General features: G+C 42.2%; 1 protein-coding gene across 1 annotated transcript in view; it reads left to right on the top strand.

The window, feature by feature from the left end:
* Positions 1–1,282: 1,282 nt before the first annotated feature.
* The window catches only part of slc25a13 (solute carrier family 25 member 13), a gene marked incomplete at both ends in the record, with an annotated part of 45,841 nt that continues 21,356 nt past the window's right edge, over positions 1,283–25,767 (top strand). Inside the window, 9 exons of the mRNA XM_080515531.1 lie at positions 1,283–1,294; positions 2,597–2,650; positions 2,805–2,947; positions 8,423–8,538; positions 12,021–12,160; positions 16,913–17,059; positions 19,058–19,196; positions 22,688–22,781; positions 24,311–24,395. Of these exons, the coding sequence (XP_080371657.1) occupies positions 1,283–1,294; positions 2,597–2,650; positions 2,805–2,947; positions 8,423–8,538; positions 12,021–12,160; positions 16,913–17,059; positions 19,058–19,196; positions 22,688–22,781; positions 24,311–24,395 (930 nt within the window). The remainder of the gene's footprint in view (positions 1,295–2,596; positions 2,651–2,804; positions 2,948–8,422; positions 8,539–12,020; positions 12,161–16,912; positions 17,060–19,057; positions 19,197–22,687; positions 22,782–24,310; positions 24,396–25,767) is intronic.

The raw sequence follows: 25,767 nt of genomic DNA on the forward strand, positions 1-25,767 counted from the left end.
ATATAAGCTGTAGTCTCAACCAGTCAAAGTAATAAGATTAATGTAACAAGAACAAATAAAAAGGGTCATGATGTCTAATCATGCATGCAATATGCCAGACAAGTAAGGGTAATAAATATGGAATAACTGTAATTTTGGAAAATAAATCTATTGCTATAGTGCATAATAAGTTGCTAATTTGTCAGATGCTTTACATGAAGGTCCTGCTCTGAGCTAAGAAGTGCAGCATCACACACACAATACTGGTCGCGTGTACAAAAATGTAATCTGTGAGGGTGAGTATTCTTTACCTCAGCTCCACACTTGACTGTGTTTGAGGTCACTCATCACCTGACTTCTTGTGTGAAGCATTCATACAGCCATATTAGCACCACCAATGCATGAGGAAATATTATTAGTTATGCAAACCAGTAGGAAAAAGGACCTGAATATGATAATTGCTTTTAACTTTGACGGAAAACCACCCATTTATCAAAGAATTGTATAATCTAAACATAGTGCTCTTGTCTCACAGTGAGAAGGACGTGGCTTTAAATACCGTATATATAAATACATATAGTTTGCATGTTCTCCCTGTGTGTAGGTTTCATAAGAACTGTGATTTCCTATGACAGTCTAAAAAAACAAATATGCGGGTTCAATTGGTGACCCTAAATTGTACCGAGATATGACTGTGAGTGTGTCGTTGTTTGTCCTGTGATGGACTGAAGACCAGTCCATGGTATAGGATGTCTTTGCCCATATTGGCTGGATCACCCCGTGACCCTGAACAGAATAAAAGCGATTTAGGAGATGGAAGAATGAATTAAATCCAAAAACCAAACATACATGGTATTTTTTATAAAACATTTTTTTGGTCATTGATCAATAGTGAAAAAATGTGTGGTATGATAACATGAATTAAGGGTTAAATGCATGACAGTTGTCAGCCCTGATTTTTACATAGCAATTTTTTTAAACAATTTTTTTCAGCAATTCTCACATTTATAAATGTGATTATTCTGTCACTCTTTTTTTTTTTTCGTTTCACCCTGCCGCCACAGAACTCCAGAAAGCCTTCCTGACACCCTCCACACCATCAGATCAAAGAATGGATGATACATCCACTCACTACAAGCCTCACCAGCTGCCCTCTCGCGCCCTCCGTCCGAACCACGTGCACAGCTGATCCGCTTTCATCCTCCTTTCGCTGCAGCGGCGCGTGATCTCCATGGGAACGTCGTCACGCAGCAGGAAGTGAGCGGAGCGACCTGAGTGACAAGTCAGTCAGTGAGCTTTAAGCATGGCAGCGAAGGTAAGTGACCGGCGGAAAGTTCTCCTCGGCTTGTAGGGGGGAGATCTCCCACCCCCCCACCCCCGCCTGCGATCCTGCTCCCGCGGCTCCTGTCCTCCTGTCACGGCTATGTGTCCTCTGGAACCCCCCCCCCCCCCCCCCCCCCCCCCACCCCTAACCGAGGTCTCTCTCAGTGCCAGTTAGCTGCTAAGAGGATGTGTCCCAGTTTAACAGTGACCACACGGCAATGACATTGAGGCTTTAGTGTCGCTGGTTAGCTAGTTAATGATCAGACTGTTTTAAACTGCTTCACCCGTCGTTTAAATAATGACCCAATAATACTTTTCCCCTCCTCCCCTCTTTTCCTTTCTTTTGAAACAATCTTGTTCAGGCCCCATGTCCAGTTAAGTGAAAGCTCAGAAACAGGTGTCATTAACCTCACCTTGGTTAGCAAGGTGCTCCATGTCAGGAACTACCTGCAGGAGCTCAGGAGGGAAGATCTGAGAGACAAAAGCAGCCAAACACTTTCTAAAGTTTGCTTATACAAAACCACTTACCTGTACAGTGAAGGATTGATGCAAAGGTGTAACATCCCAACAAAATACCACCTTAAGGAGTCATGATGTCCGAATCAAAGGTTTCTTCTAATGAAGTTATTTGATCAGACTGATAAATCCCTCTAATTGCACACAGTATATTAATTCAGCTGTTTATTATGGACCTGCTATGACTTTTCACATTTGTTCTTATTTATATAGTAGCAGAAAATAGGTCACTATCATGACAGAGTTTTTAAAACTTGCTCATATTTATCCTTTATTTGGGGCGGGTGTGTGCATGTCCTTTTCTCTTTGGACTGCTACAACTCATATCAGGCTTTAACATCTGGTTTAAATAGCAACCCAATCATCAGCTTCCTAAGATTCATAAAGGGTGCAAAACAATAAACACAATTCAGAATGGCCAGTCGTCGCATAGTGTTACAGTTAAGTTCAATTTACCTTGAGGTTTTGACTTTTAATCTTTAATAAGATGATGGTGCCTGGCAACATTACACAGTGATTGACGTGACTCAGAAGTGAGGGGAGCAGGTTCTCCTGTGCTTCCCTGGAGGTTCTCTACTGGTGCTTCTGCCAAAATCTTGGAATATACAAAGGTACATTTGGAAAGTAATAACACAGGATTTATTTGACCTATATCTTAATATTTAAGCTTCACTTTACTGTGTTGTTGAGCTCGAGTTGCCTGAGAAGTGTTTTGACCACTCAAATAACATATAAACTGTGTTTACATGTCACAAACTGTTCACTCTGTGTTTTGCAGGCAGTTCTGCCGAGGCGGGCCGACCCAGCCGAGCTGAGAGTCGTCTTTGAGAAGGTGGGATTTTACTTATACTGTTCTGTGTTTTTCCTTTTGTGTTTCTCCTCTGATCAAACAGGCATTTCTGCCGCCGCTCGATTCATGTTTGTTTCTTGCTCCTTTATGAAGTTCTAAAGCTCAGCGTGTGTCCTTCTGTTATTCCTCTTTACAGTATGCCAGCGTAAAGAAGAACGATGAGCACTTCATGTCGCCGCGGGACTTCGTGAGCCGTTTCCTCCATGCCCACATCGACATCCGTTTGTCGGACGAGGCCACAACGCTGCTTGCTGGAGTGGTGGACCAGAAGAAAGATGGGTGGGTGTTACATTTTGTCTGTTCATTTTCAATCATACCTTTTTTGACCTCCGGCATGAAGGTAAACATAAGTTCTTTCTATTATCTTTGGACCTATGAGGGAATACTCACATGTTCCTGTTTTCAGGGTGCATTAAATAAAATATACTCTTCATTACTGTTTGCTGCTGGCCTGAGAGTGAAAAAAGAGATGCATCCAGGCGTTAAGCTCTTGTCATATAGATGTTGTATCTCTTTGATCCTGTGTGACTACTATCCTAGAGTCATTTAGCAATTTATAAACAAATGTAGACTTAATTCTTTGTTGCAAAAAATGCACAGAGGGATGTTACATACATGAATCATATTGCAAGAGGACATCAAACCGCAGATGCTCCTTTCAGGTGTTCCTTTCTTTGTAGATACACCCCCAATTTCACACTTAGCACCCCCCCCCCCCCCCCCCCCCCCTCCATCCCCTCCATCCCTGGTTTTTACATTAATATGTATGTATTTAATGATACATAATGATAGGTAATAAAATGTTAGGGTAAGTCAAAAAAGATTTTTTTTTTTTAAACTACCCACATTGCCATGGTAACCACCTGGGTTTCTACAAAGAGCAAAGTGCACCACATGGTTGCGTAGTTCCATGTTATTACAGCTGCTTTAGGGTTTGTGTGCGTGCGTGCGTGCGTGTGTGTGTGTGGGGATGGTGAGATGGAGTGGTGGGGGATTTGAAAAAGAGACACACACACATACACACACACTCACACACACACTGTAATTGGCCATGCTATTCAGGAGCACTCCGTTGCATTGTGCGGCTTTGGAGCAGGATAAATGGTGGCCGTGGCATCAGGGTAAATCTATTAGGAACCCATGGCCCAGGCTTTGTATCTAAACCTCATTTCGGTTTTGTGAAGGGCAATGGAAATGATACAGGGGCAAAACTGAAAAAAGTCTTTTTTTTTTTTTAAACTCCTTTCTCACAAATAATGTTTAGACCTCAGTTGTGATGCCATTCTTTGTCTTTTTGTTAGTTTTTTTTTACAGTCCACACTATTCACCAAAAAAACAAAAACGTTATTATGCACATACTCGTGTTGTGATGTGTTTTTCAAACCTGATTCATAAATAATATGATGAGACAAACAGTCAGGAAGATTACTGTGTAGATATGTCTCCAAAATGCAAAACAAGAAAATATAGAAGGCAGAGATATGGAAACATCGGCCGTGTCGGTTCCATCTGAAAAACACAAACGCATTGTTTTTCAGCCGTGCCAGCCTCATGAAAAGAATGAGAAGCAAGACAAAACAAACCACTTTAGTTGCTGCATTTCCATCCAGCTCAGCCTGTCTCATGCAAATCCGCTCGCCAACAGCACTTTCTGGTTGGTATATGAGTGCAGTGTATTTGAAGCTTGTGCGCCTGCTGCTGTATTTGCCAGGTAGGGCTCCATTTCAGTGAGATGAGTCTGGGGTAATAGATTTAGCAGGGGGTCGGGTGGCAGAGAGCACGCTCGCTTACTATTGTGTTGGAGTCTATCTGTGAGAAATTTTTTATTTTATTTTTTATTTTATTTTATTTTTTTTACTTGGATGCCAGTGTGTGTTTCAGGGCGAGTGCGTGATTGGCTGGGTTTGTGTGTGCGGGGCGATGTAAACAGTGAAAATGCATTTGTCTGCCTCCCCCTCTGTGACTGTGTAAATCAGCGGATATAGTGACAGTCCTAACAATCTGTTATGTGGAAATCACTTTTCTCCCTCTTATTCGCGCCGCTCCCGGTGAGACGGAGAGACAGATAGATGGATAGATGAGGAGAGATAGAGAGAGATGGAGCTCTGGAGGGTGGAGATGCTCAAACATTTTTTTGCCGGCGTGTGCTGCCATACACAACCACATAAAGGTTTTCTTCTTCTACGCGGCCTATTCATGGGTGTCTTTCTTTACATTCCTCCCCTCTGATCCATAAACTTCCTTCACATATTATAATGCCCTCTGAGCTGCCTCCATTTCTTTCGGGTTTTTTCAGACTCAGCTTTTCTCTCTGACTTCTTCCCTCTGATATTTTGATAGAAGCGTCTGTTCAAGTGTGAAGAAAAACCCTCTTTCCTCCGTAGACTCTTGGGGATTTAAAAAAAAAAAAAACTTTGTTAAGGGAGCGTGCTGGGAAAATAGCAGTCTCCCTGCTGCTGTGGGCATTCTGGACTCGGACTGGTGGGTGTCCACTCTTAGAGTAGAACAGATACTGGCAGCTCCCATTCACCTGTGTATGTGAGGTTTTTTTTTTTCTTTTTTGGGGGTGTGGGGGGTGGGGGGGGGGATTGTTTGCTTATATCTGTGAGCAAGCATGCTCAGGGTGGGTGGATAGATGTCAGTAACGATGCCAAGATGCCAAGGACAGGGGGGATTATTGAAGCCCCTCTAGGCCCCTCTTTCCCATTACTATCAACCTGGGAGAGTTGTCTTTCTATCCGCCAGGACGAAGCAACACTATGCATTTATGTTACTTGGCTTTTGGGCCACATGAATGTGTTGAAGTGCCCTCAAAGAGCAGACAGAGGTCAACGCTGTGTGATGCGGATGGGGTGGAAACAATTGTATGTCAGATTTAACACAGATGGGTTTAACTGCGCTGTATTGTAACTATATTATAACAAATGTGTAATTTATTTTTCATCCACAAAAAGTCTTCTAATTCCTCTTTGATGGCTCGTAGGTGTAATTTACTAAGAGTGACGGGGGATGCACTCACCTCTTCCATAAGTATTTCCAATTGAATTTAAGTAGGACTCCCAACTCCCATCAACAAATTTTTTTTACTACTATTACTGTTACTCCAGCAATAAGATATATTATCATCAGCTTTTGGTCATAGAAGAATCATAGAAGCCCACAATGCATGTCCAGTTTTGCTTTTTGTACTTTTTTTTTTTAATTATTGTAATTTCTTTACATTATATGACATCCTTGTCACAAACGTGTTTCAATAAAATAAATATCACTTTCAAACTCCACTTATACCCTGATTACCATGATTCCCTGGCCAAAATGGTTACCACCCTGTCGGTTCCATGTCATGGATATGTATATTCCTGTTTAAGCACCGAACAAATCCTGTGCAGCAAAGTAAGCAAAGGAAGATGCCATGGCACGGTATCATATTCTCCTTGTCTCAGAAGTTCATCCGGGGCTGCAAACATGGATCGGGCAGCCCTGGACACATGCCATAGCAGTTGATGGTTGGGAGATGCTGTCGGCTGATTTGATTATTGACTGTCTCATTGGGGTTGCAAAAGACGACGGCTTCCCCCCTCCTTCTCATGGTAATCATTTTGCAGCCGTCATGGCGCTGCTAATCAACCATCATAAGCTTCATCCCCGGCTTCAGAGTTTGTGTGTGGATGCTCGCAAGTGCATGGAATGTTTCTCGTCTGTGTTATGGAGATGCCCCCTGGATCTCGTCTGGACTTAACCCCGAGCTAAACCATCGTCCAATCTCCTGGTGAGCAGCAGTGCTCTCAGTTACACTAATATGCTGATTATCCATGTCTGGGCAAACACAGACAGGACGACCAGTGTACATGGAAATTGATTCGCATTAGAAAGGAGAAAGAAAATATGTTTTTTTTTTCTTCCCCCTTGGGTTTTGTCTGGAATCACGTGGGCAATGCAGTCTGTACCTGCTCTAAACTCCTTTATTGGCCTGTATAATTTCAACATATATGTCACATAGGAATGATCTTTGCTGGGGAGTTTGATAAAATTCCAGCGGCGTGAGCAGCGGTGGTCTTGGCTTGGTTTTTAACGCTGGACCCACAGTCGCAGCAGTGCACCTTTGTGCCCCCTTCCCACCTACTTGCCATCAGCAGGGCCCCCTGCTCTTAAGAACTACCTGCTTAGTTAATAAAACAATTAGGCTTGCCTTTGAAACAATGACAGCTGATTTTCTTTGGCTGTCCTGAACTGTATGTTCACTTTTATTCTTTTTCCATACTTCATTTTGTTCCCCCGCAGCCCCTTTTCCAACACACATTTCTATAACTGCACCTATATGCCATCGCTGCAGTGTGCAGTATGTATTTTTATTGAAAGCAGGCATGAATCTGTGCCTTTTGTATTCACTGCTTTGCTTCCTGAAGCCCATTGAAAACGTTTCATATCTGGTAATATAAGCTCAGCTTTATAGAGTATATATTGAATTTAAAAATGGTGAATTCTCCCAAGAGTATTTCAATGAGCAGTAACTTTGTCTATTCCGCTTCACTTCATTTCTTCTATACAGTTTCTCCGCATATAAGCTTCCACGAATACATTGCACCCACGAGCAAAACCGATGACAAACAAACACATCTACATTTCAACAGTAACATAATTAATTACAGAAACCAGGAAAATGTAATCATTGCTCCCCCCCCCCTCCTCCTCCTCTTCACCACGCTTCCCCCTCTCTGAAATTAAAATAGGTTTAATAGATGGATGCTCGGGGACCGCTCATTAGCGCTGACCCCTCCTGTAATTATCAGATCCATTTGTGAAATTCATAATGGTCTTATGGCAACTGAACCAGGGCCTAAATAAAGGCTCGACTGCGTGGTCCAGTTCTGCACTGCAGGATCCTCCGGGGGGAGGGGGGGGGGGGGGCTCTCAGTGAGTTCACATTATGTTTACTCTTTTTGTTGTTGTTGATCGTGTGCGCGGACATTTGTGCTACTGTACAGAATCAGGAGATCCACGTATTCAACAAAGCACAAACACATGAGAGGACGTCAGAAAGCGAACTTCAACTTTTACGTTGAGATAAAGTCGAGCATATATTTCAAGCCTTTGCCATATTCGCCATCGTTGTACATCATGTTTATTTTAAATTAAATTGTCTTTCCCTCCTCACAACACCTGTCTGCTTGTTTAAAATGGCACACTAAAATGTGATGCTTGGTGTGCATGTGTGTGTGTGTGTCTCTCTCTCTCTCGCTCTCTCTCTCTCTCGCTCTCTTTTTTTTTTGTGTAGATTTGGACCTCTCTGTCCCAGCTGCCAGCTCAGGCCGGGAACACACACTGAGCTTTTTAAAATGTTTTATTTTTTTGCTGTCACACTTGATGAGTTTATGACATTGCATATGGAATAACAGACTACTGGATAAAAGGCCGCTCGAATTACGTGTTGTGCAGATTGATAGGTTGTCTCAGTGTGCCGGTTTGCCACTGTGTGGCTGTGATTACAATTGAGTCTGTAGTTTAATGCAGTGTTAAAATAACTTGTTTTTTTTTATTCAATATTTCATTTCATTGGTGTAATTTTGGTTTAAGCCTTCATTAAGGCTAATCGAATACCAAAGACTTGATGATCACATGCGTAGCTGGCGAAATATTTATACAGGGATCTTTAAACGTGATCACCACACTCGGGAATGAGCTCAGATAACAGGCTGTATCTGTCTTTTTTACAGTTCTACCTATCCTCTCTCTGACCATCCTTCTCTCCTCCAGCCTAATCTCCTTTCAGGAGTTTGTGGCGTTCGAGTCAGTGCTGTGCGCCCCAGACTCCCTCTTCATGGTCGCCTTCCTGCTGTTTGATAAGGCAGGAAATGGAGTGACCACTTTTGGTAAGTAGCTCTGCCTGTAATTCACAGCTTTAGAGTAGATTCTGCACGTACAGCTACTCATCGAAATGTTGGCATGCAAGGAGTGACTACTGGAGTGTGTTTTTGAAAATGAAAATTGTAAAAATGTAACGCATGTTTTGAAATAATGCTGTTGTGTTCATTATGTCTGGTGTTTTGCTCTTCCGGAAACATTGTGTGTTTTTTTTTTTTTACATTTAGATTCCCTATTACTGAGTGTTTTAATCATATTTGTCTAAAATATAATTTAACCTTCTTTCTGAATCTTTCTGCTGACACACATTGTAAAATAGCTGCATGTGGAGAATGTGTAAATTAGCCACTGAAGTAATGCTTACTGCTTTTTTTTTTTTAATCTTCTTTTTAATAGTGTCTGAACTTGCGTGCCGACCAAACGCAATCAGGTGCATTCTAAACAGAAGAGACAATTTGTCAAATGATTCGTACCTAATATTATCAGTTTAACTGAAATTAAAGTTGAATCGATCGCTGTGCTATTGACATTTAACAAAGACTTATTGAGGCAGAACACTGCGAAGTTCCACCGAGAAAAGTTTTTTCCCCCCTAAAGTCCTGTTTTATTCATGCACAGGTCAGACCTTAGCTCATCTCACCTGTCGCCGGTTGTTCCCACAAACAAAAACACTGTGGCGTAGTGTCTTATCTGTCGTGATGAGATGAGGTTTGGAGGTGCAGAGGAGTTGGTATTAGCTAAAGGATGCTGATGACGACGGAGGTGGGGGTGGGCGGCCATGTGTGTGCATGATTGGCACCATTACTCTGATGCCTGGAAGCTCTGAGGTGAAAAAGGGAAGACATTTGCACCCGTTGCTCATTTCACATTTGCCTAATTGATTTAAACAAGTCTAATGCCAGCCTTCTGTAGGTGTGCGAGGCGTTAGCGCATTAGGCTTGATTTGAAATGCAGCGCACACATCCCGCTCGCAAACATGGAAGAGTTAGTGAATTTCATTTTAATTGTTGCTGTCGACAGGGTGCAAGATCATTGCGGGTGATTATATATGCACATATGTAAATTTTCATATTTAAAAGGATCAATTAGAGTGACGTTGTCTTGGTGGCAATTAAAAGGTCTCCTGTTTTTCTGCGTCTCCCAAAGGTTAATGAATAACCCAAAGCCTGTGAGTTATGAGACCTGTGTACGAGTGGAAAATTGCCTGAAAAACATAACAGACATCATGCAATGCGCAAACACTGACGGCAGTGTCTGCCACTTGCATCGGGCTAGCATTTCACCCAAAGCAAATAACTTATGACTGAGATTATAGAGTTGTCAAAGTTACTTTATTGTGATGCATAACAGAATTCTCTCTTTTTCTCCGGCACTTAAAATAACTTAAAATACTTTTCCAGCCATTTGATTCAACGGCCTCACCAGAGCACAACAATTAAGAAAACCCCTTCTTTATTACCTATTAAAAACACGGCTCATGTTGCACTAAAAGCCTGATTTGTTTTCTCATGTAGTAAATGTCTTCACTCTGATTTCTTTTTTGTTTCATTTTTCTGTAAAGCCATTTTTATTTGATAATAACCTGAGCAGTTTCTGTTGAGTACAGGCGGCACGCGGCTCTGCATTTCTAGCACGTAAAAAATAAATGCATAATTTGGTGGAATGTGGAGTTCATAAAAATTGTAACATGGCATATGAAATGCAATGTTGTAGCTCCGCCAGGAAGACAAAAAAAAGAGAAAAAGCTCAAAGAGGACTGAGTGTTGACAGGTCTATAAAAGCTGATAATATAAACGCCACACTCTGGAGCGGCCTCTCCTTTAAAGAATTAAAGACTGTATATTTATTGCCTCATTAAAGTGTAAAAAAGAAAAAAGAAACAACACACAAGCTGTCTTCCTTCAGAAGGTAAGATGGAGCCGAGGTAAATATCACCTTTCTCCTGCTCTATTTCCCTCCCTGTCTGTAAAAAAAAAAAAAAAAAGAAAAGTTTCTTTCCTCCTTTCCCTTCTCCACTCCTCCAGCACAGCCTGTTTGGTAATAAGAAACAGGTCGCTCTATTGGTTTGTTTTTGTTTCTTTAGTAAGGCTGTAATTTAGGACTCATGTTCAGTGTCTCTCTACTCCACTGGCTGTAGAGGCTTAGAGGGTTCAGGCAGAGGAACATAAGTGAGAAGAAAAGGCTTTTCCTTCTCAATGCTGAGCCTACGCAGCTCCAACACGTTCTGCCATGTGTCATTCAGGAGTGATTTAGAGAAAGTTAAGTCTCAATCAGGACAGAATTGTGTTCTGGAGATTGATATTGACATTTTCTCATGTTTTTGTTTCTTCGTAAAAATCAAATAATTCCTAATGTTAACCACAAGACAGGAAACACAGGCTATTTGTTGAGGCTTGACTCACAAGCCTTTGTACCAGCATGCTTTAGGTCTTAATTAGTGCTACAAACTGAAGCAAGAACAAATGTTTCACAATTGTTTGTTTTGAAAACAGCAGTGTAAAGAAGTAGAACATCACAGAGGCTTTTATCATAGGTGAAGGACTCATCCTCGGCTAACGCGCCGGTACTCGTCTTCATTCTGAGTCCTAAGGATTTGGAGATAAATGGTTTTATTTCACCTTAATTTCCTTTATTTAAATAGTCAATATTTCACAAACAAGGACACAATTATTGGGAAACGACATCAAACAGAGTGGATTTACTCAACGGCTGTCAATTTGGTCCTAAGAACTTTAATTTGCTCAAGGGCTTGAATCCTACGGCAAACCTGGACATTTGTCAGATGGTCGTCTATTACTTTGCCATTGTTTTGAAGATTGCGGTTTCAGTTTTACAAGTCTTTGTAATAGTTTCTAGTCGTGGGAGTTCTTTTATCCATCTCTGTTGGTTGAAAAGATTAGACTTTCAATCACCATTATCAGTCAAAACACACCAACAAAACAAAAAAAATTGATGGATGCAGTACAGTCGATTCATATTTATTTATAATATGCAAATTTTAAATATGAGATTATTTCAAGTGGAGCTGAAATAAGTAAAAACTTGTGTGTCTTGACCATAAAATATATTCCTCTCTTGGTAGAAGTAATTCCCCAACCCTGATCTTATGGGATTAATTACTAATAATTTCATGATTCATGGTCGTTAGGCTTCTGTAGCCAATCCCAGCAATCCCAGTAGCTTTCCAGGGACAATACTTATAATGACTATTCAATATCAAATGCATGTTTCCGGACTGTGTGAGCAAATTGTACAAATGCCAGATAAAAAACAGCGAGAACTTGTAAAATCCACACACAAAAATCCTCAATGAGGAGGGATTCTATACACGACATCGCTATGCCTATAATTAATCCATAGATGATAATATCATCCGCGATATTTGTCTGATGTCATACATGTTTTATTACTTGAGTGATGATTTTATGCAACAATTAACAAGGTAAACATCCGCTTCTTTGAGCGTCTTGTTATTTCTTTTTCTCCGCAGAGGATGTGAAGCAGGTCTTTAGCCAGACCACCATCCACCAGCACATCCCCTTCAACTGGGACTGTGAGTTCATTCGCCTGCACTTCGGCTCACAGAGAGACAAGCAGCTCAACTACGGCGAGTTCACCCAGTTTCTCCTGGTAGGTTTTTATGTTGATCGTCTGCCTCTTTGTTTTTTTGGTTTCCCATGCCAAGCTGATGTAAAAACACATGCTTTGTGTTGTCTTCTTTCTTCCTTTCTTTCTTTATTTCTGTCATCGACTCTTTTCGAAGGTGTTTCTTGACTGTATTTCCCCTCAGATATCAACTACGAACTGTTGATAAATCTGCATCGAGCAAGTTATAGACGTGCACACTTGTTGCCATGTCTTCACATTTTGCTTATGGGCTGTGCGCAAAATCCTGTCGCCATGTCAGTGTTTTACATGTATGTCATAGCTGTATAGGACTAATTCATTCACACAATCACACGTGTTTTTGCTGTTCCTCTCCCTCCCTGGCGCACCCCTCCATATTGTCCGTATTAGTCATTAATGAAAGACTGAGGTTATGTATGCTGGAGGTTTCCCGCATTTGTTTTCCATTAGCTGACGTACATCGAGCCTTATTCCCTTCTACCTTTTCTTTTAGCAGGTAGAGACACATTTCTGCCGGCATAAATAGTTGGAATATTCCTAGTGTATTTGTGGTGTGCGAGCCATTTTCCAATATGATGTCTAGACTTAAATCAGGCCTAAGCAGGGAGAGGTGGTGGAGCGGGTGAGAGAGCCGTGCCAAGTTTGCATCCACACTCACCATGTATCTGAATGAGCTTTTTATATTACACTTAACTTGGACCAGATGGCTTACGCACAGTGGGCAGCAGCTCATGGATATTGGGACATTGTTGTATGTGCGTATAGGTGTCTCCACACATACGCCGTTCAAAGCGGGGAGCTCGCGCCGGGCTCATTTCCTTTCATGTGTGAGCAGTAGCATGCGAGCGTCGTGTGTTTACGTCGGTGTTTGTGTATTCGTGGATATTTTGTTTTTGCCTGTGTGCGCAGGGGTGCAGCTGTGTGGCGTTGTGGCCAGTCGTTGCTGTACTTTGCATTGACAACATGCCCGTTTCTCTCCCAGTCAGTCGCTCAGTGGTTTCCAGCTCCTCACAGCAGCGGGCTACCAGCCAGTCGCACTCATTGCTCAAGTATGAAATGCACATTTCCTGCTCATGCTGTCTGTATTTGATCATTTTGTTCAGAACATCTGATAAATACCTCAATGAATGACTGAAAAATAATGAATTTCACTAATTGTGGGATGCTTCTCTGCGTAAGTAACTTTGGTGGTGGTTGGCAGATAGATATTAATAAAGTTTTTTAACTAACATTTCAACACGGAGCTTATATGATAATGCTTTCCAATTTAAACAAAGTTTACACAGGTTTGCGAGTTCTACTAAATATATCTGATTGCCCTATTTCTTCAGGGTATTAATAGCTGCACCAGTGAATCAATGACCACTTTGCAAAAAAGAAACATGAAGAGGAATTTTTTTGTAATCATTGCAAGACTTCCTAGTGTTGCAGTATTTGACGATTAGTTCAACTAAAGCAAACAGTGTCCCTATAAAACTCCTTTGGGTTGTGAAAACCAAGCGCCACATCATATAGCGACTATATCTTTAGAACCTAACACCCTGCCTTCCCCTCAAAAGGTTCCCATCCTTTATTTTCTCCACTTCCTGCCATACATGCATGTGTTTATTGTGTTTTTCTGCCATTGTAACCACGCCACTGCCAGATGCTCACAAGATGGGATTATCGGGGAAAACGTTTGCGCCGCATATTTCTCACAAGGGCTCTCTCTGGCCAATTACTGTCTTGATGGAAGCCAGAGATTCTCACCAATTACATGCATTTTTCCCGTCTCACGCGTGGACGCTGGCCAAAGCTCGGCTCGCACTGTCAGCGCAGTGTTGTCTCTGGCAGTGGTATTACTGATGTCCAGAGAAGTGGCACATAGTGGCACATAGTAACACGTATTATAAATTCTGGCAAATAAAGGGCTTGAATTACGTGGAGGGGACACAACACATGTCCCACTTCGTCCCTAAGCACTCAGAAAAAAAGTGAATTGTTGGCATTGCTCACATTTTAAAAGCCCCAATTATATGTTTGACTCTACCAAGAATCAGTGGGCAGCCCTTAACATCACTGGCACACATGTAAATGGGCAGTTTTGCTTGTGTTTCTCCTTGTAATAACTTTAGCCTGGTGCTGATGAGAAGCAGGGGTTTGGAAAAAAAAGGGAAGCAATCTTGCGCCGGCAAAATCTATTGTTTTAGCTTTGAAGGGGAGAGGGAATGGATTCATACCCATTGAGAAAAAGCAAACAAAAGAAACCTGAAGTGGCGTGTCATGTGTTTTTATTCTCGTCCAAGGACAATTAAAGTGACTGCGAATGCCTCAGCGGTCTCTTGCTGGCCCTCTTAAGCCCCCAGCTTTATGTCTCCTGCCTCCTGCGCTCCACTCACAAATAAAAACCATGTTCCTGAAGCACTCATTCAGTTGCAACAGGTTAGGATTTCAGGAGGCTGAAACTGTAAACTTCCCCATTGCCTGCGCCACGGTTGTTTTGTTGCTGTGTGTGGTTGACGTGTGGCTTTTCAGGCTGTTGACTTCTCCACAGAACTGGGCTCTAATGTTATTCTTCATTTACGGATGGACACAAACACGCAAATGAATGCTTCTACGGTAAAAATATGCACAGTGCCATGCACACGCTGCAAAGTCGCTTCTTCACTTCATTGTCTCGTTTAGATTTTAGATATTCCTCTCCCCTTTCCACTCAGCAAAGTGTTTTGACCTACTCACAACCAACTGCAGAAGTGAGTCACGGTATCGAGGATGCTGACACCAAAATATCTCACCTTATTTACTTTGGAAGTGTTTACATGTGTCCCTCTCTTCATTTCCTTGGTTTCCACTCACTCATCCACTCTCCAAGGCTCCTGCTGTGCTCATAGGTGATACTGACACATGGCTGCTACATTTGCCGGGTTTTTTTTTTTTTTTTTTTGCAAATCTGGCTCTTTTGTTACAATGTCTATTCTTACTCCCCTCCGGTCTCCACTCAGCTTTGTGTAAATGTCACTCTTCCCCAGTCGTTTCTCTTGGGCGCCTTGAATTTAGAGTTCGATCAGTTATGCTGTCAGAGAAATATCACTCAAATTCAACACAACAATAAGTCATAGTCTCATAGGGTTTTGTGTTGTGGTAATACCACTTTTTTAGAGTTCCATTTACAACAATAACATCTGAATCAATCAATTGAATAGTGCCATACATGTTCGGGATTTAATCAGTCCCCCAGCAGTGTGTTTTGTCCCACATGTGTGGCTTGAAAGAAAAAGCCTATTCTTCTTGAACGAATTGATTATCTTTTATTTTGAACTTGTTTGTTGTACTCAAACTCCTCGGCAGTACTTACTTTAAGAAAACATGGTCTCTAACAGGATTCTGCACCACATTCTCCTCTCAATCTATCATTTCTAAGCCTTAGGATGTTTACCAGCTTCTGTGTGTAATAAATACACCCAATTTCAGCCCTATTGTCCATATGGCATCTATGCATCTCTGATAATCTATCATATTTTAATCAACTGATCAGCTGTGTATGCTCTTGAAAAATAGTCATTGTTGGATACATTCAATATCAGCAGACAGTGAAGTTGCTTGTAAGTAAGTATACTTTATTGAGCACTCTTGGGGAGTTGTCTACATTTAACCCATCCTATTCATACTTGAGCCGAACTACACATGTAACCAAAAGTTTAACGCTTAGAGATTTTCAGATTAATAAGATAAACACAAAAGACAAACAATATATCTACATGTTTCTGAAGCTAACAACAGCCATTCATGGTTTTTTAATTAAACAAATTAAACATACTTCCTTAAAAATATACTTAATTAAATGTTGTGCTTTTGGTTTGTTTGTTCTGCTAGACTTTTATTTCTAACTTAAAGTGAGTACAGAGCCGAAGCAATGAGTTCTATATGCCAGTATTTCATGGTGATGCTGTGCTAATTTTTGTTGTCCCGTGTTGTCTTCGTCCTTTGCCATTGGTGTGTCTCCTTGCTGACACGCTTAGGAAGCTCCGATAGCAGCGGTTTGTTTACAGCGTCTCTCTCTGTAGACTTGTGGTTGCAGGTACCGATAATGGCTGCTAATTTCAAAGGCCTTGTGGGACCTGTCCCCACCGCAACCTGCTGTCGTCCCCGTGGACATTTCGCGTGTGTGTGCGTGCGTGCGTGTGTGTGTGTGTGTGTGTGTGTGTGTGTGTGTGTGTGTGTGTGTGTGTGTGTGTGTGTGTGTGTGTTGCATGAAGAGAGACAAAGTGAGCAGTTGGGTGATTACCTGGCCTGCCCGCGCGTGCATGTCCACATGCTGTATGTGTGTGTGTTTTCGTATGTTTCTCCCTCGAGCGAGTTTAATGTGGATTTGGGGAGAGTGTGAAAAGCCCAAGCGGCGCCACACAGTAGGCAAGCTGCTGCTGAAGCCTGACTGAACACTGGTTCCCCTGTAACTGAGAGTGTGTGTGTGTGTGTGTGTGTGTGTGTGTGTGTGTGTGTGTGTGTGTGTGTGTGTGTGTGTGTGTGTGTGGGTGTGTGTGTGTGTGTGTGTGTGTGTGTGTGTGGGGGGGGGGGGGGGGGGGGGGTTGTCACGGCACTATGGGGGTCCATCAAAGCACATACTATATTTTTATGCATGTGTGTTTATGTGTGTGGATTTCTAATTTATAAAGGCAACTCAACGAGGTGTATGGTTCACATATGTGTATAATAATGTCCTTTTATGATCGAACACCTAGGCTACCCTTCTTTCTTTTTCGCCTCTCCGCTCCACAGGAGATGCAGCTGGAACATGCACGACAGGCTTTCATCCAGCGGGACCAAGCCCACAGTGGCTCCATCTCCGCGCTGGACTTCAGGGACATCATGGTTACAATTCGGCCGCACATGCTCACACCCTTTGTAGAGGAATGCCTCGTTGCGGTGGGTTTGTTTTGTTTTTTTTGTTTGTTTGTTTGGCTCAGTGGTTTTCCTATCTATTTATTTAACCGCCGAGCCAAAGTGTGCGTGGTTAAAAGACTGAAGCAGTAGTTTTGCTGTCACCCAGCAGCCATGGCACTAGATCATAATATGGTATGTCAAAAATGGTGTGCTGTGTATCAAATGGACCTGGATGATAACTTGGCGTAAACTGTTCTACCTCCATTCCAATGTTATGTTCATTTGGATTATATGTCTTCAATATTAACTTTTTTTTACAATCTTGTTATACGTATAGCAAACCAGTGTATCTTGAACAAAGCAATGAAATTGTTGAATATAAGTTCATCCACACGCATTCATTTCAGAGAGAATTTTGTATCAGGAATAGCAAACAAATGTGGAATCTGAATTCAATAACAAGCCTCACAGTCTATTATTACAGTGTTTTCCATAAAAGAGGTTAAGTCACTGTATATTTCTCATCTTTTATCCTTACAGTTCTTTTCTCACTCTCCCACAACAAAACGGCGGATTTCTCTTTTCCTCGTTCTTCTTTTTTCCCCTGTACCTTGTCTGTTACCTCCCATCTGTCCTCTCGCCTCTTCCTTCCTTTTAATTTTTTTTCCCCTCTCCATCTCTCTCTCAACCGCGGCTCTTTCTCTCCCTCCCTCCCCCCATGTCTCTGTCTCTCTCCCAACGTGTCATTAAATCTAACCTCTCTGGCAGTGTCAAAGCCAAGCAGGCCAGCTGAATGGGAAGATAGAGACAGAGATAGATGGAGACTGGAGCTTTACAGTCCATCATCTCTGTGTGTCTGTGCATGTGTCCGCATGTGTGTTTAGGTGTGTGCTCTATTTGTTTTGAGCGCTGAGATGTTTGTCTTTTATTGTGTGTCTCCTCTTGTCTTTATGTGTGTTCGTGTTTTTGTTGTGCGTGTGTGTTTGTTTGTGTGTGTGCGTCTTGTGTCTGTATCCATGTCTTGCCCCATTTCATAAACACCTTGTAAACTCTGTCATTTTCTCTGCTGTGTTTACCTCACCGACCAGACATCTTGGTGTGCTGTTGGTAAACTCTGTCACGCTCACTCGTACACACACAAACGCTCACGCGCACGCACGCACACACAAACAAACATATATCTATCCGAACCCTCATAAAGCACAGCGGACACATTAAAGACAGCATTGTGGCAGAACACAAACAGTGAAACCTTTAATTCACTCACCACACATGGTAAATGATCAGCGCCACATTCTTTTCACCAAAATATTGTTCTCCTCTTGCCGTCTGTGAAAGACTCTTGTCTTGGATATCGTGGGAAGATCCATGTCTATAGGCTCACAGATATGAACAGATACAAAAGTGTAAAGTGTCTTTCTGTCAGGGCAGTTTCAGCCAAACCAGAGCTTCCCTGTCTTGACGCAGAGGCAGTAAGCTTCAAGCAGCATTTCTCACTGTGTCTGTAAAGCAAACAGTGCCATCTAGTGAAGGCACGTTCAAATTTTCTATTGGCTCCAGCCTGAAGACACGACGAATGCGCTGACCTAAACTACCTAAGACAGGCAGTGGCGTTCATGAAACATACTTTCAAAATATATTTTTTTTTAATAGAAACAATTTAGAGTTGCTTCTGTAACAGTTTGAGAGACCCATTGGATAAAGATGGGATCATGGTTTACATAAAAGACTTTGTGGGCTGTCTGGAATGCCCTTGAGAGCCCAACATCTATTTTTAAGTCCTTACCTTTTTTCTGCTTTCTGTTTTTTTCTTTTCTTTACTGTTTCCTCCACCTCATAAAGAAAGTTAATTAAACTCCCAGTGAGTGAGCACCATGTGATGGGAAAAAAAAAGTAGTGGTTGAAACAACTTTATTTCTCCCTATAGAGTGATGGTTGAGAGGAGGATTGCTGATTAACTGGAGTTCCTCCTGACCTGTTATTAATCTATGTAGGTTTCTCTGTTGCCCTGTTGAATGATCCCTTTTCCCACTTTGCCAGGTTGCAGGGGGCAGCACGTCTCACCAGGTCAGTTTCTCTTACTTCAATGGCTTCAACTCACTGCTGAACAACATGGAGCTGATAAGAAAGATCTACAGCACGCGGGCTGGCCACCGTCGAGGTGTAGAAGTCACCAAAGGTAATTAGGGACAAAAAAAACCAAAACAACTAGTATACAAACTCCTTCACAAAGGTATAGAGATCATAAGAGTCAAAACCTCGTTGCACATTGCAGAAAAACAGTATAAATGCAACGTGCAAAATTTAGGCACCAAAATTGATCCAATCCTGGATTACAAGCACCGATGTTGTATGTTGATAACACAAATAGAACTTGTTTTTGTTCGGGTTTTTCCTACTTCCCAGTCGCGTTCAAATGGATACGCTGGATCAGACCCAGCTCTCTGCATTCCCCTAAATCCCTGATTGAGCTGATGTCGTCTATTGCACATCCTGGCACTGATTAGTGGAGTTTAGGTCACAGTTTTTGAACAAGGGGTTTGATTCCTCTAAAAAGAACCTAGAAATATAGTATTTCTTATGGAGATACAACATATCTATCTATCTATCTATCTATCTATCTATCTATCTATCTATCTATCTATCTATCTATCTATCTATCTATCTATCTATCTATCTATCTATCTATCTATCTATCTATCTATCTATCTATCTATCTATCTATCTATAAATCTTGGGAAAACAATAGCCTTTGTTTTCCCGAGGACATCATTTTATCTCTCTCTGTCTCCCATGCTTAGCTGCTTTAAATCCTTATCTGGCTCACTTTCTTGCTCCACTTGCCGTCTCTCATTCTTTTCCTCAACACTTGGCAGGTGGCCCAGATGGCTTTTTTTTTTTTTTTTTTCTTTTCCATTTGTCATCTCTTGGTTTCTGACTCCCATCTCCTCCACAGGTTATCTTTAAGAAACTATTGTGAGCCCTGTTCACATGGCTCGGGGCCACCGGTGTGGCATTACGATGCTATCTGAAAACTCATAAGGGGATCATAAACAATCTTGAGCTCGAGAACTCGTACAATCCTCCAGGTTGCTTCCACCATGGGCATCTGACCCCTGGGCTTGGCTTGACCCATGGTGGCCTGTATCCTTCCAGTCTATCACTCACTAAGGCGTGTGTGTGTGTGTGTGTGTGTGTGTGTGTGTGTGTGTGTGTGTGTGTGTGTGTGTGTGTGTGTGTGTGTGTGTGTGTGTGTGTGTGCACGCACTGTGCAACAGACTGCTCTGTAGCATTTCAAACATGTATGCAAATACACTGACACAGCCAAGCATGCACAGATGTGAAATAATCTTGATTGATTCCTTATGTGCAACAAGGCCACTGTTTTGCCTTGGAGACACAATTACAGTTCTTAACGCCTACACAAAGCTGAGCGCATGGGTGTACGCGCGCCCGTGTGTGTGCACGCACAGAAGACCTTTGTACAATATGCCTGCTACTAAGCCAGCAGGCTGGCACCACATGGCAGACCATGACTGCTTATGTTTTTTGAACAGGTTCGGATCGTGTGTGGTGAAGTGCGTTGTGTACACATTAATAGACATGGCGTCTTTGCTAGATACTCTCAAAACCAACCAGCGAAGCCAGTTCATGGCCGTCGCAAAGGATTGTGTGAAAATATAAACACAGTGATTAGATATTTAACAAGAGACAGGCCACTGGAGCTGTTCGAAGGTTAGATGGAAATAATGCATTTTTGTGACTCTATAACATAGTAATGATTATATCACTTTACACAGGAACAGGTAATAGCAAATTGCTTATTTCAGGGCGAGGGTTAACAATGGACAGATTATCACCATTGTGACCAATGTCTCCCCTGACGGGTCCGTGTGGCCTTGTTCTTCCATACTGGTGGGGACCTGAAACATTGCACCCGGATATTTAAGCCCTCATCTGAGAAAGAAATAAACAGATTTTTATGGGAAGACATATGTTAACACCAGAGAACTTGTACAGCTGTTTTTAAAGTTCTGTAAGTGAATGTAAGTAAATATAAAGTCCCAACAAGTTAAAGAAACACAACATGTTTGCCGGCTGTGTTTGTGTGTTTATGTGGGAGTTTGCTCTCTTGTGTAAGTTTTGCTGTCTCACATGCTTGTCAGCATTACCTGCATGTACCCACGGATGTGTGTGTATGTGAGCGAGAGGGAAAGAGAGCATGCCTCAGGGGTAAGTTGAGCCTCGGCGGGGTGAATGGCTCCAGTGTAGGACGACTTTGTCGCAACCCCTGCCTGCTGCTCTTTGAATAAAGCAGGTCAAACAATGCTGACTCCTCCACTGTAAGCCAACCGACAGTCAACCTGTTCATTTTTCACCCAACAATGGACTACGTCTTAAGTTACTACATGCTAAAGCTGTCTCAAAGACCTCTTTAAGTCCATAATGCTCCATGGCCATATTTTATTCAGTTTTCTGCAACATTGTCACTTTTTACTTGGAAGGGGAAAAACCAAGCCACAGAATGAAATTGGTATGAATGACAGATGTTGAAGAGCAAATCTGGCATAAAATCAATCCTCCAAAAAACTAATTCCACAATTGTCAACAATACCACTTATATATTTGATTTTCTTATTTCTCAGTGAATATAGTTTTTCTGTAGTGGCACAAATAACAAGCACATCACGCAGGGCAATATTTAGGAAGTTCCTGTCTTCATCATCTCATTTCCCAGTCACCTTAAAACTGGATTCAGTAGAAACAGCGGTAATGCTTTTTAGAACACCCAACCACCTATTTACACTATGTTGACTGCTCTCAGAAAACTTTGAGCTTTAGTCACTCATTGTCTCTTAATTCCAAGCATATTCTCACCTGAAATCGACTGTTTCATGCTCTGTTTAATTTATCTCAATACACCTCGGAATCACAGCCAACCAGTTAAGCATATCTGGTTTGGTGGCAGTACAATTTCAATATGGTTTGCCTATTCATTTTTGTGTTGTCGCTGTGTTTTTTTGTCAGCACCTCCAAATTAATTTGATGCCAAAAAAAAAAAAAAAGTTCAATTTTATCTTTCACTACAGTTATTGACTCAAGAGTCCTTAGTCTGAAATATCTCTGGAGTTGCTTACAAGTGAAGCCATATTTGAACATGAGCCGGACAGGTAGATTGTTGTCCTGTCTGCTGTGATGGGGATGTAATCCTGCTCTCTCAAGGTGAAAACTGAACTGGGCCTCAAAGCAAGGCTCTCCATTCACCTGTCAATTTACATTCCACAACTCTCCCCCATGATCACGAGCTTTGAGTTGGCATCTCAGAAATTCAAGAGCTGCTTCTAAGGACGACACAGTCCCGTTGCATTGACGTGAGCCTGTTGATGGGGATTCAGGAAAATAGACCTGCTGGTCATTGTGAAGCAACCAAGATCACAATTAGAGAAGAAAAACAAAACATTTTATGTGGCATGAGGGACACGTTGCGCTCCTTCAAGGTTTTTAATGTTGGCTTCCTTTGCTGCCACTATGACCTGAGCACAGATATGCACTGGCGTATAAACAGATGCGTCTCTTTGATGTTTTCACTCTGTAAAAAAGATTAAAGATGCAAAGATGTGGTTCTTGTCATGCAAGTAAACAACTTGAAGCAACTTGCTTTCTTTGCAGAGGAGTTCATCGTAGCGGCTCAGCGGTTTGGCCAGGTGACGCCCATGGAGGTTGACATCCTGTTTCTACTGGCGGACCTGTCGGAGCCTCGTGGGTAAGACAGTCACGTGGTTACAGATTGGACGCTTTTTTTCTTCTTTTTTTTTACCCTTATACTTCATTGTTTTGCAATGACAGCCCATCTTCATGAGGTTGTTTACAGAACATGGCAGACACGTCACTATTCTGGTGTGTTGTGGATAGGTATGGCTTCATCAAGTCATTTGCTTCGCTCCATCGCCTTAGAGGAACACTCTCAGCTCAGACTTGTGTGCATTTGGTCCCAGACCACTTCTTCAGGCCACTCTCGACAGCTGCTTTAGCGTGGCCTAGAGTTTAGGTTTGCTTTCATACCGGCAGAGCCGCACCGCACTGACCTAAAAGTAAACTTGATCAACCTAAATATGCCTGCGTGAAAGCACCCGTAGATAATTTAACTCCACAAACTGAAAGCAGTGGACTGTCACATTGCAGTGCTTGTAGAGCTCTGCTGGGGATCAGTAGCCTTGCTCAAAGACCCAAGCTGCTAATCTTTCGGTAGTGGGATCTGAACCGAGGAACTTCCGAACACAAGCTCTCACCTCCAGACCATATTATTCCATAATATCCAAATATTATGGAATCCTTATTAAAATGTATTTTTAACCCCCTCTCGTCATTGTAAGAAGTATGATATACAATGAGTGAACAATGATAATAGTGACAGCAATGAAATAATGGGAATAGTGGCTGTGGTGTAACAGTGGGAAATAACAGTAAGTGACAACTGAATCCATGTGTTTGAATCGGTCCATTGTGTCTCTCGGTCAGAGAGTTGTGTAGTGTCTCGACAATTACAAGCTTCCCTCTAACAGTGCAACTTTTGCAATCGATCAAATGAATCAGATGTACATTAAGTGCCAGAGAATCATCTTTCAGCCCCAAAACTCCCATTTATCTATATATATATAATAAAGGGGGCAGTTCCAACCCCTGTAATCCCTGGCACAAAACAAACTGTATATGTCTCACATTCCTCCACTTCCTTTGCGTCTGCCTCGCAGCTCAACCAGTGTGCTCATAATTTCTAACCCCAGCATGAGACACCACCTGATTATTATTTCTGGGCAATGGGATACTTTAATAGCTCTCTCTACTCCCCTTGATTGGAGATGTGAGAGATAATAGCCCCAATATTCAGAGGAAGGGTGGTGTGTGTGTGTGTGTGTGTGTGGGGGGGGGGGCTGAATTTGGCATTCCCTGTTCTGCAAGCTTGGGAATTGTGGGACCGTCAAAAAGGTGCAATGGAAAGACATCCAAAGAATAAATGACTTTGTTGTACTTGGATGAAGTCATCGAGGAATAAAGTTTTCAGTTACTTTGTGTTGGTTGTCTTCAGTCATGCCAAGCACAGGTCTGGATTTTCGGACGCCGCAATGTTTTCACATGGAACGATGGCAGAGTATCTATAAACTTAAAGTAACTGTAGACTTACAGCCTCAGCTTGGTAAGGTCACACACTTGGTGATTCATGGATGAAATATTATAATCCCCGGAGAGTTATTTGAAACTTCTCAATCTCTCCTGTCTCTTTCTCTTCACCAGACGTGTTGGTTTAGTGGACATTGAGAAAATTGCACCGCTGGAGGAAGGCGCCCTGCCCTACAACTTGGCCGAGGTCCAGAGACAGGTACAGAGTATGAAACCGTGTTGATGTGTGAGGTTTCCTCTTCCATGTTGGCAGCACTTTTCCTTCTCCATGCATTTTCTCGGGCTAAATGTCACTGCATTATTGAAGATTTATGATTAATGATAAAGATATCCTTGGATTGCATGCAATTAATCATACAAATTTGTTTTGTTTCCAGTATTTGTCTTGAATCTCACGGTAAATACACAGAGACAATGATTGAGAGACGTTCTGAATTAAAATAGGAAAAAAAAAAGACTAAACGAATCAGCCAATTTGAGCTGGTTTAAAGTGGAAAGTTTTCTCGGTCAGTACTCATCAGCCCTTCTCAGTTCACCCCAAGGTTCAGACCAAGTTTTGCTGAAGTAACTTCCCATCATAGACTTTTCTGAGAAAAAACACTACCAGGCTTCTCACTGAAATGCGGTCGTTAAAAAAAAAAAAAAAAAAAAACATACACACAAAACTCGCAAATCTGTGGAAATACAGACAAGGAGAGCCATCCTCAAGATCTAATGAAAGTAAAACATGTTTCAAGTTGCAAGTAATAGCGAGCTAACAAGAGCAATTTGTTACAAAGGGAAGTAAGAAAGATGAACGGCCAGCCAGACAGATGAGCAGAGGACTTTTTCCCCTTTTTTTTTTTTTTTTTTTACTCAGGCAGTTTGTTCAGAGTTGTATTGCATGGTGGGTTCCAGTGTTGCAGTGAACGCTTGGCCTGGCCATGTTGGAGCAGACTGGGGCCAAAGGGGAGAAAGCGAAGGGGCCCAGCAATACACAGACGCCAGTCCCACCACAATGAGCCACTTTAGGCCCTTGTGGTTTGAGCTTTGGGGCTGTCCGCCAGCTAACTTGAGCTCTCTCTCCTCATCTGTTGCTACTACTCTCCATCTACACTTCATTTTTTTCAGCCTACTTCGCTCTCTCTCTCTCTCTTTCGCTCTCTCGCTCTTTATATTTTCTGTTAACTCCTTCCCTCCTTCTCCCTGAAATGTTCTGGCAGTACTGCAAAGTTTAATCGGTCCTCAGGCAGACCAGTGAGGAGGATGGAGTTAAAAAGAGTCATGTGGGGTGAGTGGGGGGTTTGCGCTGACAGGTGGACCTGTTCTTGTTACTCCCCCCCTCACCCACCCATCCACACACACACACACACACACACACTGGAAACCTCCTCCTCTCACCTTTCGGGGTCTCAGAGGCCAGGTCCCTGGAGACCAAACAAGGCAACAGGTACATTGTGAAGGGAAGGTGACTAGATTTAATCTGCTGTTTTCAGAGTAAATCTATTTTGATTTCATGTTTAAGTTTAAATATTATCCAGAGCGGTGTGGAGTAGATTTAACAAGCACAGATGACTTTCTATGCTGTGGAT

The sequence above is a fragment of the Blennius ocellaris genome (assembly GCF_963422515.1).
Source record: "Blennius ocellaris genome assembly, chromosome: 20".
Taxonomy (NCBI): domain Eukaryota; kingdom Metazoa; phylum Chordata; class Actinopteri; order Blenniiformes; family Blenniidae; genus Blennius; species Blennius ocellaris.